The sequence below is a fragment of the Tenrec ecaudatus genome, chromosome 12 (genome assembly GCF_050624435.1).
Source record: "Tenrec ecaudatus isolate mTenEca1 chromosome 12, mTenEca1.hap1, whole genome shotgun sequence".
Lineage (NCBI taxonomy): Eukaryota > Metazoa > Chordata > Mammalia > Afrosoricida > Tenrecidae > Tenrec > Tenrec ecaudatus.
Window position 1 is genome coordinate 2,590,909 of NC_134541.1, and position 12,566 is coordinate 2,603,474.

Sequence of the window (12,566 nt, forward strand, 5' to 3'; positions counted from 1 at the left end):
GGAGCAGGCAGTGATTAGTTCTGTTGTGCGCGGGGTCACTCTAGGTCAGAACTAACTGCGCGGCACCTACCAGCAACAACGACGACGATGCCAACAAGTCTCTCCAGGAGCAGACAACCTCGTCTTTGTAACCTCGGTCCAGCCGGTGGTTTGCAACACTCATCTTTTGGTTCTGAGCCCAAGACCCACACCACTGTGCCCCGGGCTCTATAAGAGATATAAACCCATTTACGACAGGACTCCACCGTGTCGAGGCACAGGTCCTTGTGTGTTCCAGCAGGATAAAAGTCCACCAGTGCCTCTGCATTGGGAAGGAAGGAGATAGGGGGACAAAGAGAAAAGGGGCTTTCTATGAATAATACGCATCTTTTTAGCATCTACCATGCAAAGTGGCTATGTGTTGGGCTGCTAACTTCAAGGTCACCAGTTCCAACCCACCAGGCACTCCTCGGGAGAAAGGTGGGGCTTTCTATTCCCATGTAAACGTACTGTCTTGGAACTCACAGGGGCAGTTCTACCCTGTCCTATAAGGTCACTATGCATCGACCGAATGACCATGGATTTTGTTTGATTGGTTTTTATGCACCAATAGGAGCTTTGGTGGCACAGCGGCTAAATGCATGGCTGCTAACCGAAAGGTCAACTGTTCAAACCAAGACAGAGAGGTGCGACAGCCTGCGTCCATAAAAGGTTAGAGTTGGAAACCCCGTGGGACCATTCTACTTTGTCCTGTAGGACTGCTGTCACCTGGAAGCAAGTCACCAGCACGGAGTTTGGCATCGGCCTTTGTCCCACCCACAAGGTGACATTCTGAGGATACTGAGGGACCTTGGGCTCAAGGGAGAGGGGAGCCAACATGCACAGCAAGCCCATCTCTGGCACCAAGGACTATGGAGGGAAAGAAGAGCCAGGGTGACTGGAGGTGGCCATGTACTTAAAGGGGACTTTGAGGGACTTGTTTGAACAATGACATGAAGGAGGAGAGGGTGTGTGTGCAGGGTTCTGGAGACTGGCTCATGCTGAGGAGGCAGGGTGGAGGGCGGAGGGTGGAGGGTGATGGCACGAGGAAGGGGTCTGCATGGTCAGGAGAGAGCCGGAGGGTCTGGGAGGATGTCAGCACACCGTGGCTGTCCCTGCCAGTGAGAAAGGGAGAGGAGAAATGAGGTGGCATGACCCTGGCAGCAACGCTGGGACCCCCCTGTGACACACAGACAGAAGAAGTGACCGTGGGGAGACATTTCAAGAACCCCAGTGAAATAGCTGCCACTCCCCAGAGACCAGAAGATGGCCTCCGGTACCCGCACCTCCTGCCCAACTGGTCAGGTTCACAGTGGAAGGTCCTGGATGGAAGGGGGAGGGGGGGTGAGGAGCAGAGGGAAGGTAGGACAAAATTCACAAACATAAGAAAAACCAGATCCTGCCTGGAACTGAATCCACCCCTTGAGGTCAGCTTTCAGCCCAAGGCCAGACAGGCCTGTGCTCCTCAGAGGAACCAAGCCCAAGGGCAAGTCTCATTTTTCTCCGGAGTGGCTGGAAGGTTTGAACTGTGGACTCTGCAGACCAGAGCCCAATGCATAACCACTACACCACCAGGGCCCCACTTTATCCACTAGGCTGGATAATCCTAAGGTTTCAAAACAAAAAATGGCCTCACTATCAAATATGCTGACCTTTCAGATTATGTACATATGTGTGTATGTAGATATGCTTGGATACATGTGTATGTGAATGCACACACACACACATGCTTCAAAATATACAAAGAAGGCCACAGAATCAAAATTATCCAATGACTAAGTATCTACAAAAGGTAATACTTTGTTCTCATTAATTGTTAACTCTGGCATCCTGTGCATGGCATGGCATGGCATGGATCTCTCAACCCTCTGCAGGCCACCGGAGGAAGCCTCACAGGGCAGGGATTCATTCACAACTAGGGGCAGCCCCTGCCAAGACCCCATGCCCAGTAGGAACTGAAATGACTTACTCACGGCCAACATGTCGCAGAGGCAAGCTTACTGAAAGCCTTTGAAACGCGCCTGGCCACATGCTCACTCTGCAGCTGGCTCACATTTGCTTTCAGAGGCCCAGCAAGGAAGTACGCCTCAGCCGGGTGGGCCATGTGGTCCCTGTCCCTAAGATTTAACTCTGCCGCTGTGGCTAGAAACAGGCCCAGGCCCATGGATGCTGACTCACAGCGACCGTGCAGGACAGGGAAGCACTGCCCTGTGGCTGTCCAAGACCAAGACTCCATGGGAGTAGACAGCCTCATCTTTCTCCCGCAGAGCAGCTGGTGGTTTCCAGCCAGCCCATCACGTCACCACCACGCCCCAGGCTCAGCCGAAGCAGCCAAAGACAGGACATCCATAAATGAGCTCGGGTGAGTTCCAATAAAGCTTTATGTATAAGAGCAGCAGTTCTCAACCTGTGGGTCGCCGCAACCCCTTTGTGGGTCAAACCACCCTTTCACAGGGGTCGCCAAATTCATAACAGTAGCAAAATGACAGTGATGAAATATCAACAAAAATAGTTTTATGGTTGGGGGGGGTCACCACCACATGAGGAACTGTATTAAAGGGTTATGGCATTAGGAAGGTTGAGAACCACTGTATAAGAAGGCAGACCAGGTGGACCCCCCAGTCATCGTTTTGGGGCCTTCCTGGGACCAGGAGTGTGTCTGGTCCACCCTGTGGAGCCCTGTCTACAGTTCAGACTCCGGCATTGTTTTGTTTTCCCCTGGGAAAATGCTTTCCTCTGCAGGAGCCAGAGCGCTGCTCAGCAGGTCCTGCGAGTCGGTCCAGCAGCTCTGCTGGGCACACCGGTGTGAACGACTCAGTCGGTTCAAGCTCTGGAGACAGGTTTCCTCCTCTTTCAATGGCTGGGCGCACCAGGCGACAAGTGGAGGACGCAGGTAGGAGCGCCGGAGACCACTTCCAAGCACAGATCTGCACAGCCCTTCCGGGAGCAGGCTCGGCTCTCCCCGTTACCGGTGGAAGTGCTGCTGCATGCACCCAACGCCAACCGGAACGCTCCTCGCGGCGGCTCCTCCTCTCCCAGGCTGCACGCAGAGCCTTTTCTCTAAAGAATGCAGCCTTGGACTCTTAGACTCAAGCCGCTGCCTCAGCTCACATGTGCTGTTAGCATTTACAGTGTTGCTGGACCAGCGTCGTTGCTCCTACTCAGACAAGAAAGGGGGTTATTTACAGGGCGCCTGTCCAGGTATTTGAGGAGCCCTGGTGGTGTGGCACAGTGGTTACTCATTGGGCTGCTAATTGCAGCGTCCAAAGTTCAAAGTCACCAGCTGCTACACAGGCCTTTCTACACCAGTGCCTGGGGCACCATATGCCAACTCCAAAGACCAAGCATAGGAGTCAGTCCGCTCAGGCTCTGGGCCAGTCTCTAAGCTTCACACAGCAACAAGGCCAGGTTCTAACATGAGTGTAGCACACTCTATGAGCCAGAGAGTCTTTGAACCAATGTATTCCAACAGGCGTTCACACGCATATATCAATAGCAAGTTGGGAAGACTGGGCAAGACTTTCCAGCAAGAACAAGGGAGAGAGGTGGGGGGTTTCCCGGTGTAGCGGTCAAGGAAACTCTACCCCTCTGGGACCTTGGCTGGATTTCTATACAGTCTTGGCTCTTTCGGGGGGAGGCAGGTGAAGTCATAGGTGTGATCATGGGTGTTCAGTCCCATCAAGGGTCCAGCCTCAAGGGTTCCATCCGATCACCTTGGACTCTGGCCAGTTTTGGTTTCCTTCTGGCCCGCCACTTTGTTGTTTTCTTCTTGCGGCTTCCTGTCAGACTTTTATTGTCTACGGCAGGCGTCCTCAAACTACAGCCCGTGGGCCACGTGCAACCCGCTGAGGACATGGATCCGGCCCACCGGATGTTTTTGGCCCCCCCTTTTTTTTTTACTTCAAAATAAGATATGTGCAGTGTGCATAGGAATTTGTTCATAGATTTTTTTAAAGCTATAGTCCAGTCCCCCAATGGGTGTGAGGGACAGTGAACTGGCCCCTTGTTTAAAAAGCTTGAGGACCCCTGGTCTATGGTTACTCCATCGTGTCTGCTCGGCTCAGCCAGGAAAGAGTTACCGTCTTGGAAACTCACAAGAGCAGTTTAACCCTGTCTGCCCTAGAGGGTCACTGGGAGTCCACATCAGCTTTGTTATTTGTTTTCTGGTTTGGTGGCCTTAGTAAGAAACCTGGTGGCTTGGTGGGTCACCTGTTGGGCTGGTCATCAGTTTGAAACCACCAACTGCTCCAAAGGAGAGAGAGGAGGCTTCTACTCCCATAAGCCTTACAGCCTCAGAAACCCAGCAGGGCCGCAGCTCTACTCCGTCTGCATGGTCACTGAGTCAGAATCAACCAGAGGTGGGAGGCTTTGGTTGGGAGATTGTTTTGGGTAGCCCTGGCAAGTAAGCATTGCTGGCTAATCCTAAGGACAGTGATTCAAACCCTCCAGCCACCTCAAGGGAGAAAGATGAGGCTGTCTGCTCCCACACGGACGCACATTTGGGAACCCTGCAGAGAGTGGCTGGGGCTCAGAATCAGCGCAATGGCCGTCAGTGGTGGGCAGTGAGCCTCCCGCGACGTAAATGGTTTTAGGGTTTCTAAAAGCAATGACTCCCCAGTGCGTCTTCCACCTGAAAGGAAATGGCCAAGTATAAATCCAGGAACGTGTGTGGCTGTCTTGAAAGAGAAAATTGAATATGAATGGATGCATTCAAAGACTCCCAAATCATTTTCCTCACACAACACAGGCAAGTTCGATGCTGCGAGCCTGTCATTTCTTCAGAGCACAGCAGCTCGTAGATTCCTGACAGAGTGCTGGATCCATTCCTCTTGTCCAAAACTCAAAAGGGGCCGATTCGGGCTTTTCTTAATCACCAAAGTGCCGACTGGGGATGTTCTAGAAGGCATTTTCCAGTGTGCGTACGACAACGCTGAGAAGCGGGAGCCACCGGAACATAAAGAAAAGCTGAACGTTGTGAAATCTAGTTCCACCCCCCGGCACTGCCTACTGCTGCCAAACCAGTCAGCGCTCTAGAAATTCTATACGGCTAGGCTGCTCCTGCATGGGAGGGAGCAAGGAGGCGGGTCATTAAACTGCAGTTTCCCCAGAGCACCTGAGCAGCCGGAGTCTGTCCACAGCCCTTTCTCCTGGGATGAAGAGGTTACATTTCACATTTAAAGATACAAATTGAGAGGAAAGGAGAATTCCTTCCCCTCCGCGACTCCTTCCACTCTCCAAACTCCGTATGTTGTCAGGAAGAGAAGATTTTCTCCAGGGCGTCCGCTCTTGACCCCATGCTATGGAGCAAGTCCAGGGGCAGGTCCTCCTCAGAGAGGGAGAGGGAGCTGAGGGTATCCGCTATGTCGGATTCCCCCTCCTCGGCATAAACGTGAGGCCCGTACTGGGGGTCAGGGTCGTCTTCCAGGATGTCCAGCTAGGGAAAACCAGGGAGAGAGGTTAGACCCCACACACTGCCCTCCGACCCAGTCACATGACCACAGACTGGGCCCGCGTCCCGACGGCCACACAGGCTTCCACAGACCCCCTGCCTGCTCCCTGCCATTGCCACTTCTGTCCGCCATCCAGCTCCTCTGCCCTGTCCCTGGTGCACAGCCTCCCCCCATACACCACAGCCAGTGCTTCCGGTCAAGCCTGCCTCCACACCTTGTGGCCGGCTGGCCAGGAAGCAACCAGGCCCACCATGAAGACCGCATTTCCCTGGCACCAGCATGCAGCAGCCACGTGACCAAGGATGCTGGATGGCGAGAGGCCTCAGTGTGTACCTCTGCCGACACAGACCTCCCTGGGGTCCCTGATGGCGTCAAGGATTAACATGCGCGGGTGCAAACACCCGAAGGTGGGCAGTTCCAGTCCACCCTGGCGACCTGCGTCCACAAAGTTTACAGCCTCTGGGCCAGGTCCACCCATATGTGACACTGGGAGGCCATGAGACAGAATCAACTCCTCTCAGAGCTCCCACCTGACCCTGTGCTCGCTCTGTCCTCCGCCACTAGCATCCCCATGTTCCTAGTGGACCACAGAGCCACGCGGCAGAGGGAGCCTGCCTCCATGGGTCCCACTGGGACGGGATGGCTCCCGGGTTCAGGGGCCCAGCCTCGTGATGAGCCCCCTGCTAACCACCCTCTCCACACAGACCAAACCCCAACCATGCATGGTCACCGCCAGGTCTGACACAGCCCAGAGCTGCCTCTATGGCGTTCTAAGGGGCCACTCTTTATGGAAGTTGAAACCCTCATCTTTCTCCCTGGGAGCAGCTGGGGGTTCAAACTGCTGACCTTGTGGTTAGCAGTTCCATATGTCTCCACACTGTAATATGTCTCCACACTGTAGTACCTTCTAGACCTGAGAAACTGCTCCCCTCCTCCACCTGCCTAAAACCCCAGTCCACGCCCATGGCTCTGACCCCTGAGGACATTCAAACGCCAAAGAACCACAGCCTGTCTTTCTGAGCGGGGCCAGCAGGGGTCCTTCTCTGGGGCCCTGGGGGGTGTCTGAGTCCCTCCTCTGACCCTTCACACCTGCCCTGCCCAGGAGGAGCACCTTCTTGCCAGTCCAAGCTGGGGGCCTCCAGGCCATGATGCAGGGCCTATATCACTGTCTGGGGAGTGGATGAACGGAGTTGCGGCCCATGGTCCCCACACCCTGCACGGACCATCCCCAACATCCTGTGGCCTGCAAGAGGAGACCTTTCTGTGAGTGACTCCTTTGAGGGGGCTGCAGGTACCTTTGGGAACCTCACCTCTCCCCGAGTGACGCAGGCTGGAAGGGCAGGATGCTCCTCCCTCCCACCACTAAGCCCCCGAGAAGCCCTGCCCGGGTATTGGCAGGCCGGGCACGTCCTTCTGGAGGCGGAATAGATCATGAATTGCGGGCAGTGTGGGCAGGGGTGGGCTGCTTGGACTCAACCTCAGAACTCCCAGGGTGGGGACAGGCATGCTTTCCAGCCTGAATCTGCAGCTTCCCGGGGCCCGTAAGATCAATAATTCATCACAAACCCCCAGCCAAGTCCAGAGGCTGCCAAGGAAAAAAGCAGCCCGTTAAGCAGCGGTGGGTCTGTTTTCCCTCCGCTCCAAACACCACGTGCCGAGCTCTGAGCTGGGCCGAAGCGACTGCCTGCTGCCTGAGGGGCCTGGGGGAGGAGGGGTGCATGCACACGTGTCCGCACACATGCCCCAGCCAACAGACACCCTGGCGTAGCCACCTCTCTGACAATGGCCACTAGCCGGTGCTTGTATGTAGCCGTGAGCCTGGGGGCGGGGAGCTGTGCCACCAGCCTCCCCATGACTAGCGGGAGGGGTGGGGGGCGAGCTTTCAGCAGAGCTTCCAGACTAGGAGAGCCTAGTAGGAAACCCACTGGCTTCCACCAAGTCGATGCTGACTCCCAGGGACCCCGTAAACTAGCGAAACCACCCCTGTGGTTTTCTGAGGCTGTAGATCTGTGGATCTGCACGGGAGTGGACAGTCTTATCTTTCTCTGAGGAGCTGGTGGATGAGAACTGCGGACCTTGAGTGTCAAAGTCCAGTGAGAAACCCACAGTGCCACTGGCAAGAAAGGCCTAGTGGTACCCGGGTGGGACCGGAGCAGGGCAGATGTGGTGCTGGCCACTGACTCCCTGGATTCAGAAACACTGAAAATACAGTGGCTGAAACCAGGAACACAGCCATGAACAAAGGCAGTGCGCTGGAAGAGGGACTGCCACGAGCCAGCTGGACAGCTGGCAGCCACCCCAGCACACACCTGCTGACACACCCCATGGGCAGCCACGATGGGGGCCAGGTGTACACGGGAGCCCTGGTGGGACAGGGAACTCACGGGTCCCTTGGGGAGAGCAAGACAAGGCGGTCTGTTCTCATAAAGATGTAGACCCACTAACCCCTAGTTGTCCTACTGGATGGTAGTGAGCAGGGATGAGCCCAGGGCCATGGTCAGAGGGAGAATAAATGGACCCACACTGCAGGAGCATGCTGCCTTATGGGGGCTGGCCTCCAGGTGCTTAACAGGTGCCAGAGGACAAGGGTCAGGCAGGTGGGAGCAGCTCCCTCAGGGCCCAGGTCGGCATTCCTCAGCCGGCCTGTGGGCCAGACTCCCTAGAGAAGGTCATCCAGATCGCCCGGCCCTGACCAGAGAGACCACTGTGCCCAGCCGGCAGCAACACACCACCTTAATCTATACCAGGTGCTTCTGGAGGGGCCAGAGGGGCTGCAGGCCTTCCCTAGAAGCCACCAGTCTGTCCCACTCCCCTGCCTGATGTGACACCACTGGCCCTGAAAGGGCAGCAAGCAGGCTCTGTCCCCCCGGCCCAGGCCTCCCTGGGGACACCCCAGCCCAGTATTTGCTTCTCCTTTTCATTGGCTCCAGATTACTTTAACAATACTTGTAATCAGAAAGGGAGGGGACTCCTACATCTGCCAGGGAGGGGGGGGAAGGGGGACATGCCCCCTGGCTGCTCTGGGAAGCCAGATGGGATGGTACCCATTGAACTCGGAGGAAGTTTCTAGCAGGGGCTTTGCTTCATGGGGAGAATCCTGAGATTATAGACGGAGCTGAACACAAGCCATTGGTGTTTGGCTCTGCTCTTCTCTGGATCAGAACCTCCTGGACGCTTTAAAAACCGACGTACCATGAGCCAGGGAGATGGGGGACGGCTAAGGCTCCCGTGATCTTGTAAACTTCATCCACAAAACCCAGCTGCCTCTGATTCCAGCCAGGTGGAGTCCCCGCGTATGTGGGCTGCTTGGAGTTGAGTCTGAACGTTTTTGCCGATGACCACAAAGCCGGAAGGAACACTGCGCGCTTCGGCCAGCCTTGTTGACGGCGAGTTCTTGGTAGGACTTCCTCTGAATAGCAGGCCTCTGCTGCTATCGATGCTCTCGCGTCGGCACCCACTGCATGCCCCCCAAGGCCCCTTAGCGCAAAATGCCGGCCCGCTTGTGTGAATCACAGCAGAGAGCCCTCAGGACTTTGGGCGTATTCTTAGCAACCCAGAAGCAAAAAAGAAGCAGCAGCAATCACTGTGCCTTGGAGACAGTGGATTTAAGTACAGGTGTGTGTCTGCCAACACTCACTTGAGGAACCGCACATTCATCGTGTTCCAAACGGCTTATGGGCTCGGCATTTAAAGAGCAAGTTGCTCCCCTTCTGTTTATTATCCCCCTGGCCCCCCACCCCCTTATTTTTTGGTTTTGGTTTTGAATGTTTGAAGCAGTTTTATTTGTAATTGCCAAAAATTGGAAGAACTGCCCTTCGGTAGGTGAATGGGTTTCATCCTACGGGTTTTTCAGGAGTCCCGATGGCAGAGCGGCTTAGATGTTGGCCTGTGCCTACAAGGTCAACAGTTTGAGCCCACCAGGCGCTCCTTGGGAGAAAGATGAGGCTAGCTGTCCCCATAAAGCGTTACAGCCTTGGGAGTGCACAGGGGCAGTTCTACCCTATTCTATAGGTGCCCTGTGAGGCAGCAATGACTGGACAGCAGTGAGGTTGGAGTTTGCTTGGGAGAAAGAGGTGGCTTTCTATCAGAGTCAATGGGAAGACAGCGAGGGGGAGTGGGGCTCTTGTAAAGATGTACAGCCCCAGAAAAGCTTGGGAGTGGCTGCTCTGCTCTGCCCTAGAATCCTGCAGCCAGGTGAGGCAGAGGACATGGTGCGACCCCTGAGGCTTTGTCCAGCTAGCAGGCAGATGGCTGCGGCAGGGACTGCAAGGTCGAGGCTGCCTCTGCTGCCTGGGTAGGTGGAACCATGAGTAGGGCCAGGTGAGTCCACCCCCTCCTGGCGCACTCCCTCTCTCTCCGCTCCACCACTGCCAGCCCTGCCTCTGCCTCCGCTGGCATCCCAGCGTCCCAGCAGCAGCAGTGGCCCAGGGCCAAAGGGACACACCCACGGAGTCCTGCCTCACCTCTGTGCAAAAGCTCCCCCTTGAATCTGAGCTCAAATGCAGCCCAAGAGAAGCCACGGGGTGGAGAAGCATTGAATTCTTGATAAGGAGCTTTCTGCCCAAAACTTTGATAAGATACCATGGCTCCTGGGCCTCAAATGCCTCTCTCCTTGCTAGATCAGAGAAGTACATTTGTGCTCAGATAATAGCTAGGTAAATTGGAAACCCAAGTAAAGTCTTTAGTTTTGCTCCAACATCAACACTCTGGCTTTGATAACACGCCACGGTTCTGTGAGAGGCTGCCAAGGGGGCGGGGCCCAAGTGAAGGGTACAGAGGACTCTCTGGTGAGCTTCCAGTGAGTCTACAAATATTTGTGTGCACACCCCCCACGTGAAAGCAAATAACTAGTTCTGTAACTCTCGTGTTGTTGTTGCTAAGTGTCTGCAAGTCAGTTCTACTTGTAACGGCCCCTGTGATGGAGCAGAACTGCCCTGGGGTGTCCTAGGCTGCATCTCTGTGGGAGAGGCCCTTCTCCATGCGTCCGTGCTGGGGAGGGGCAGATGCCCTGGGCAGGAGTTGGGAACCACGAGGCCGGACCGTGCTGAGGGTGAAAGGCCCCTGCTTCTTACCTTCCAGATGACCTCCAATGGGCTCAGAAAACGTATTTGGGTCACCTTTAGAGCCCTGTAGGTGTAGCGGGTTAGGCATTGGGCTGCTAGGCATGAGGTCAGCAGTTTGAGCCCATCAGTGGCTCCATGAGAGAAAGATGAGGCTTTCTGCTCCCTTAGAGATTTCCAGAGGAACAGTTCTACCTTGTCCGTGGGCTCACTGGGCGTCAGACTGGACTGAGCGGCAGTGAGTGCGCAGGTGCTGGGTGACCATCCACGATGACAGCAGCAGAAGTAAGGATAATGGTGGTGCATGTGGTTGGGCACTGTCAAGGGGGTTTAGACTCACAGGGACCTCGAGTGACAGTGTCAAGTCCCCCCCCGAGGGTGACCTTGAGTGACAGTGTCAAGTAATCCCCCCAGGGTGACCTCAGGTGACAGTGTCAAGTACCCCCCCCAGAGTGACCTCAGGTGACAGTGTCAAGTCCCCCCCCCCAGGGTGACCTCGAGTGACAGTGTCAAGTACCCCCCAGGGTAACCTTGAGTGTCATCTTTATGGGAGCAGAGGTCCAGCCAGGTCTTTGTCCCTCAGAGCTGCTGGGGGTGGGTGGGACAGACAGCCCACTGTCCGGCCAGCAGCTGAGCATCACCCCTCTGCACCACCAGGCCCCTCGTGGTAAGTGTGGCAGACGGACAGATGGGTGGGTGGTGTGCCAGTCCTGTGGGGACTGTACTCCTCAGATGCTCATCGACTGTGCATTCTTTCTACCCAAAACTTCTAGAAGGTCCAGCCCCCAGGGCACCAGTATGGGTGATGTTGCCCAGAGTAGGGACATCCGTAACTCACCATAGTGTCCAAAGTCAAGTGCAGTATCCTTGGGAACATGGGGTCCTTGGCCTAGGGGGGGGTCAAAGAACAAGTGACTCAGGAGGGGACTTGGAAACCCCATCCCTCCTGCATGCGGGAGCACACAGTTAAGCAGGGTGCCAAGGGGCAGGAATTGGGGGAGGGGCTGCCAAGGATAGAGGAAGGAAATGCCTAACCCAAGGGTGCTGCGCACTCGCGGCAAACGTGTTCACTATGACCGTCTACTGTCACTGTCACCCTGCGCAGAGTCCCCTCCAAGCAATGCCACCAGCCCGCACAGAACTGCACCCTGTTCCAGGGAGTTTCTGGGCGTCAGCTTCACAGAAGCTGACCCCCTGTGGGGGGCCGCTGGCCGGGCCATTGAGACACACCACCAGCCACATCTAAATGCTGGCCATGCAGCTGAACATGGCGTGCTGGGAGTGGCCAGGACAATCGAAGCCAAGGGGATGTGGGGGGTGGGGTGGGGGCTGTGCCTCAGATTCCTGTTTCCTTAACCGAGGCCCCTCCAGTCGTGAAATAAAAATGTTAGCGAAGATGAAGTGGCCAATGGGCCTTGGCCATGGTCTCATTTACGATACGTTCTGGTTTGCAGCAGATTTTAGCGTCGCAGGCGCCTCCATAAATCACAAGTGACAAGCTCGCTCGGCGAGTCCCCACACGCTCCCGAGTATCCACAGGATGCTGGGGGCGGGGAGCCAGGAGACACTGGAGCCTGGAGGCTCCTCCCAGTCTAATGGGGCTGCCAGAGGCCTCCCCACAGCGTATGGTGAGAATTCAGTGGGATTCTATCTGCAGGGGTTGTACCCCAGGGGTGCTCAGTAAGCCTGACCTAGGACTGTCATGCCCAGGGGAAGGGCTGACAGACTGGTTATCGAGACCCATTGCCGCGGCCACACGTCCGCGTGGCGCTGTGCTCCGTGGCTGCCTTTGGGAAGAAGACCCTCTGGTCTTTCTTCAGAGGCACCAGACCACTGACCTTCGGCTGGCAGCCCCGTGCTGTCTCGCTCACCCCTGGCCCACAGGCTGGGTAAGGAGAAAAGAAGGAGCAGTGACCCCAGGTCTCCCCCTCCCCCCGTGGCCCCCGTGGGTTTCCCCTGGTGCAGTGTGCAAAGCCCATCACAAGGGTCAGCAAGCAACCGCCTGTGGGACGAGCCGCCCCCACCCCCGCCAATTATA

At 55.9% G+C, this 12,566-nt stretch overlaps 1 protein-coding gene across 1 annotated transcript in view; it reads right to left on the reverse strand.

Moving 5' to 3' along the window:
* Nucleotides 1–5,269: 5,269 nt before the first annotated feature.
* CDH26 (cadherin 26) overlaps nt 5,270–12,566 on the reverse strand; it is a 49,195-nt gene continuing 41,898 nt past the window's right edge. Inside the window, exons 15-16 of the mRNA XM_075527680.1 lie at nt 11,367–11,417; nt 5,270–5,452 (exon numbers count right to left, since the gene is read on the reverse strand). Coding sequence (XP_075383795.1) covers nt 5,270–5,452; nt 11,367–11,417 — 234 coding nt within the window. The remainder of the gene's footprint in view (nt 5,453–11,366; nt 11,418–12,566) is intronic.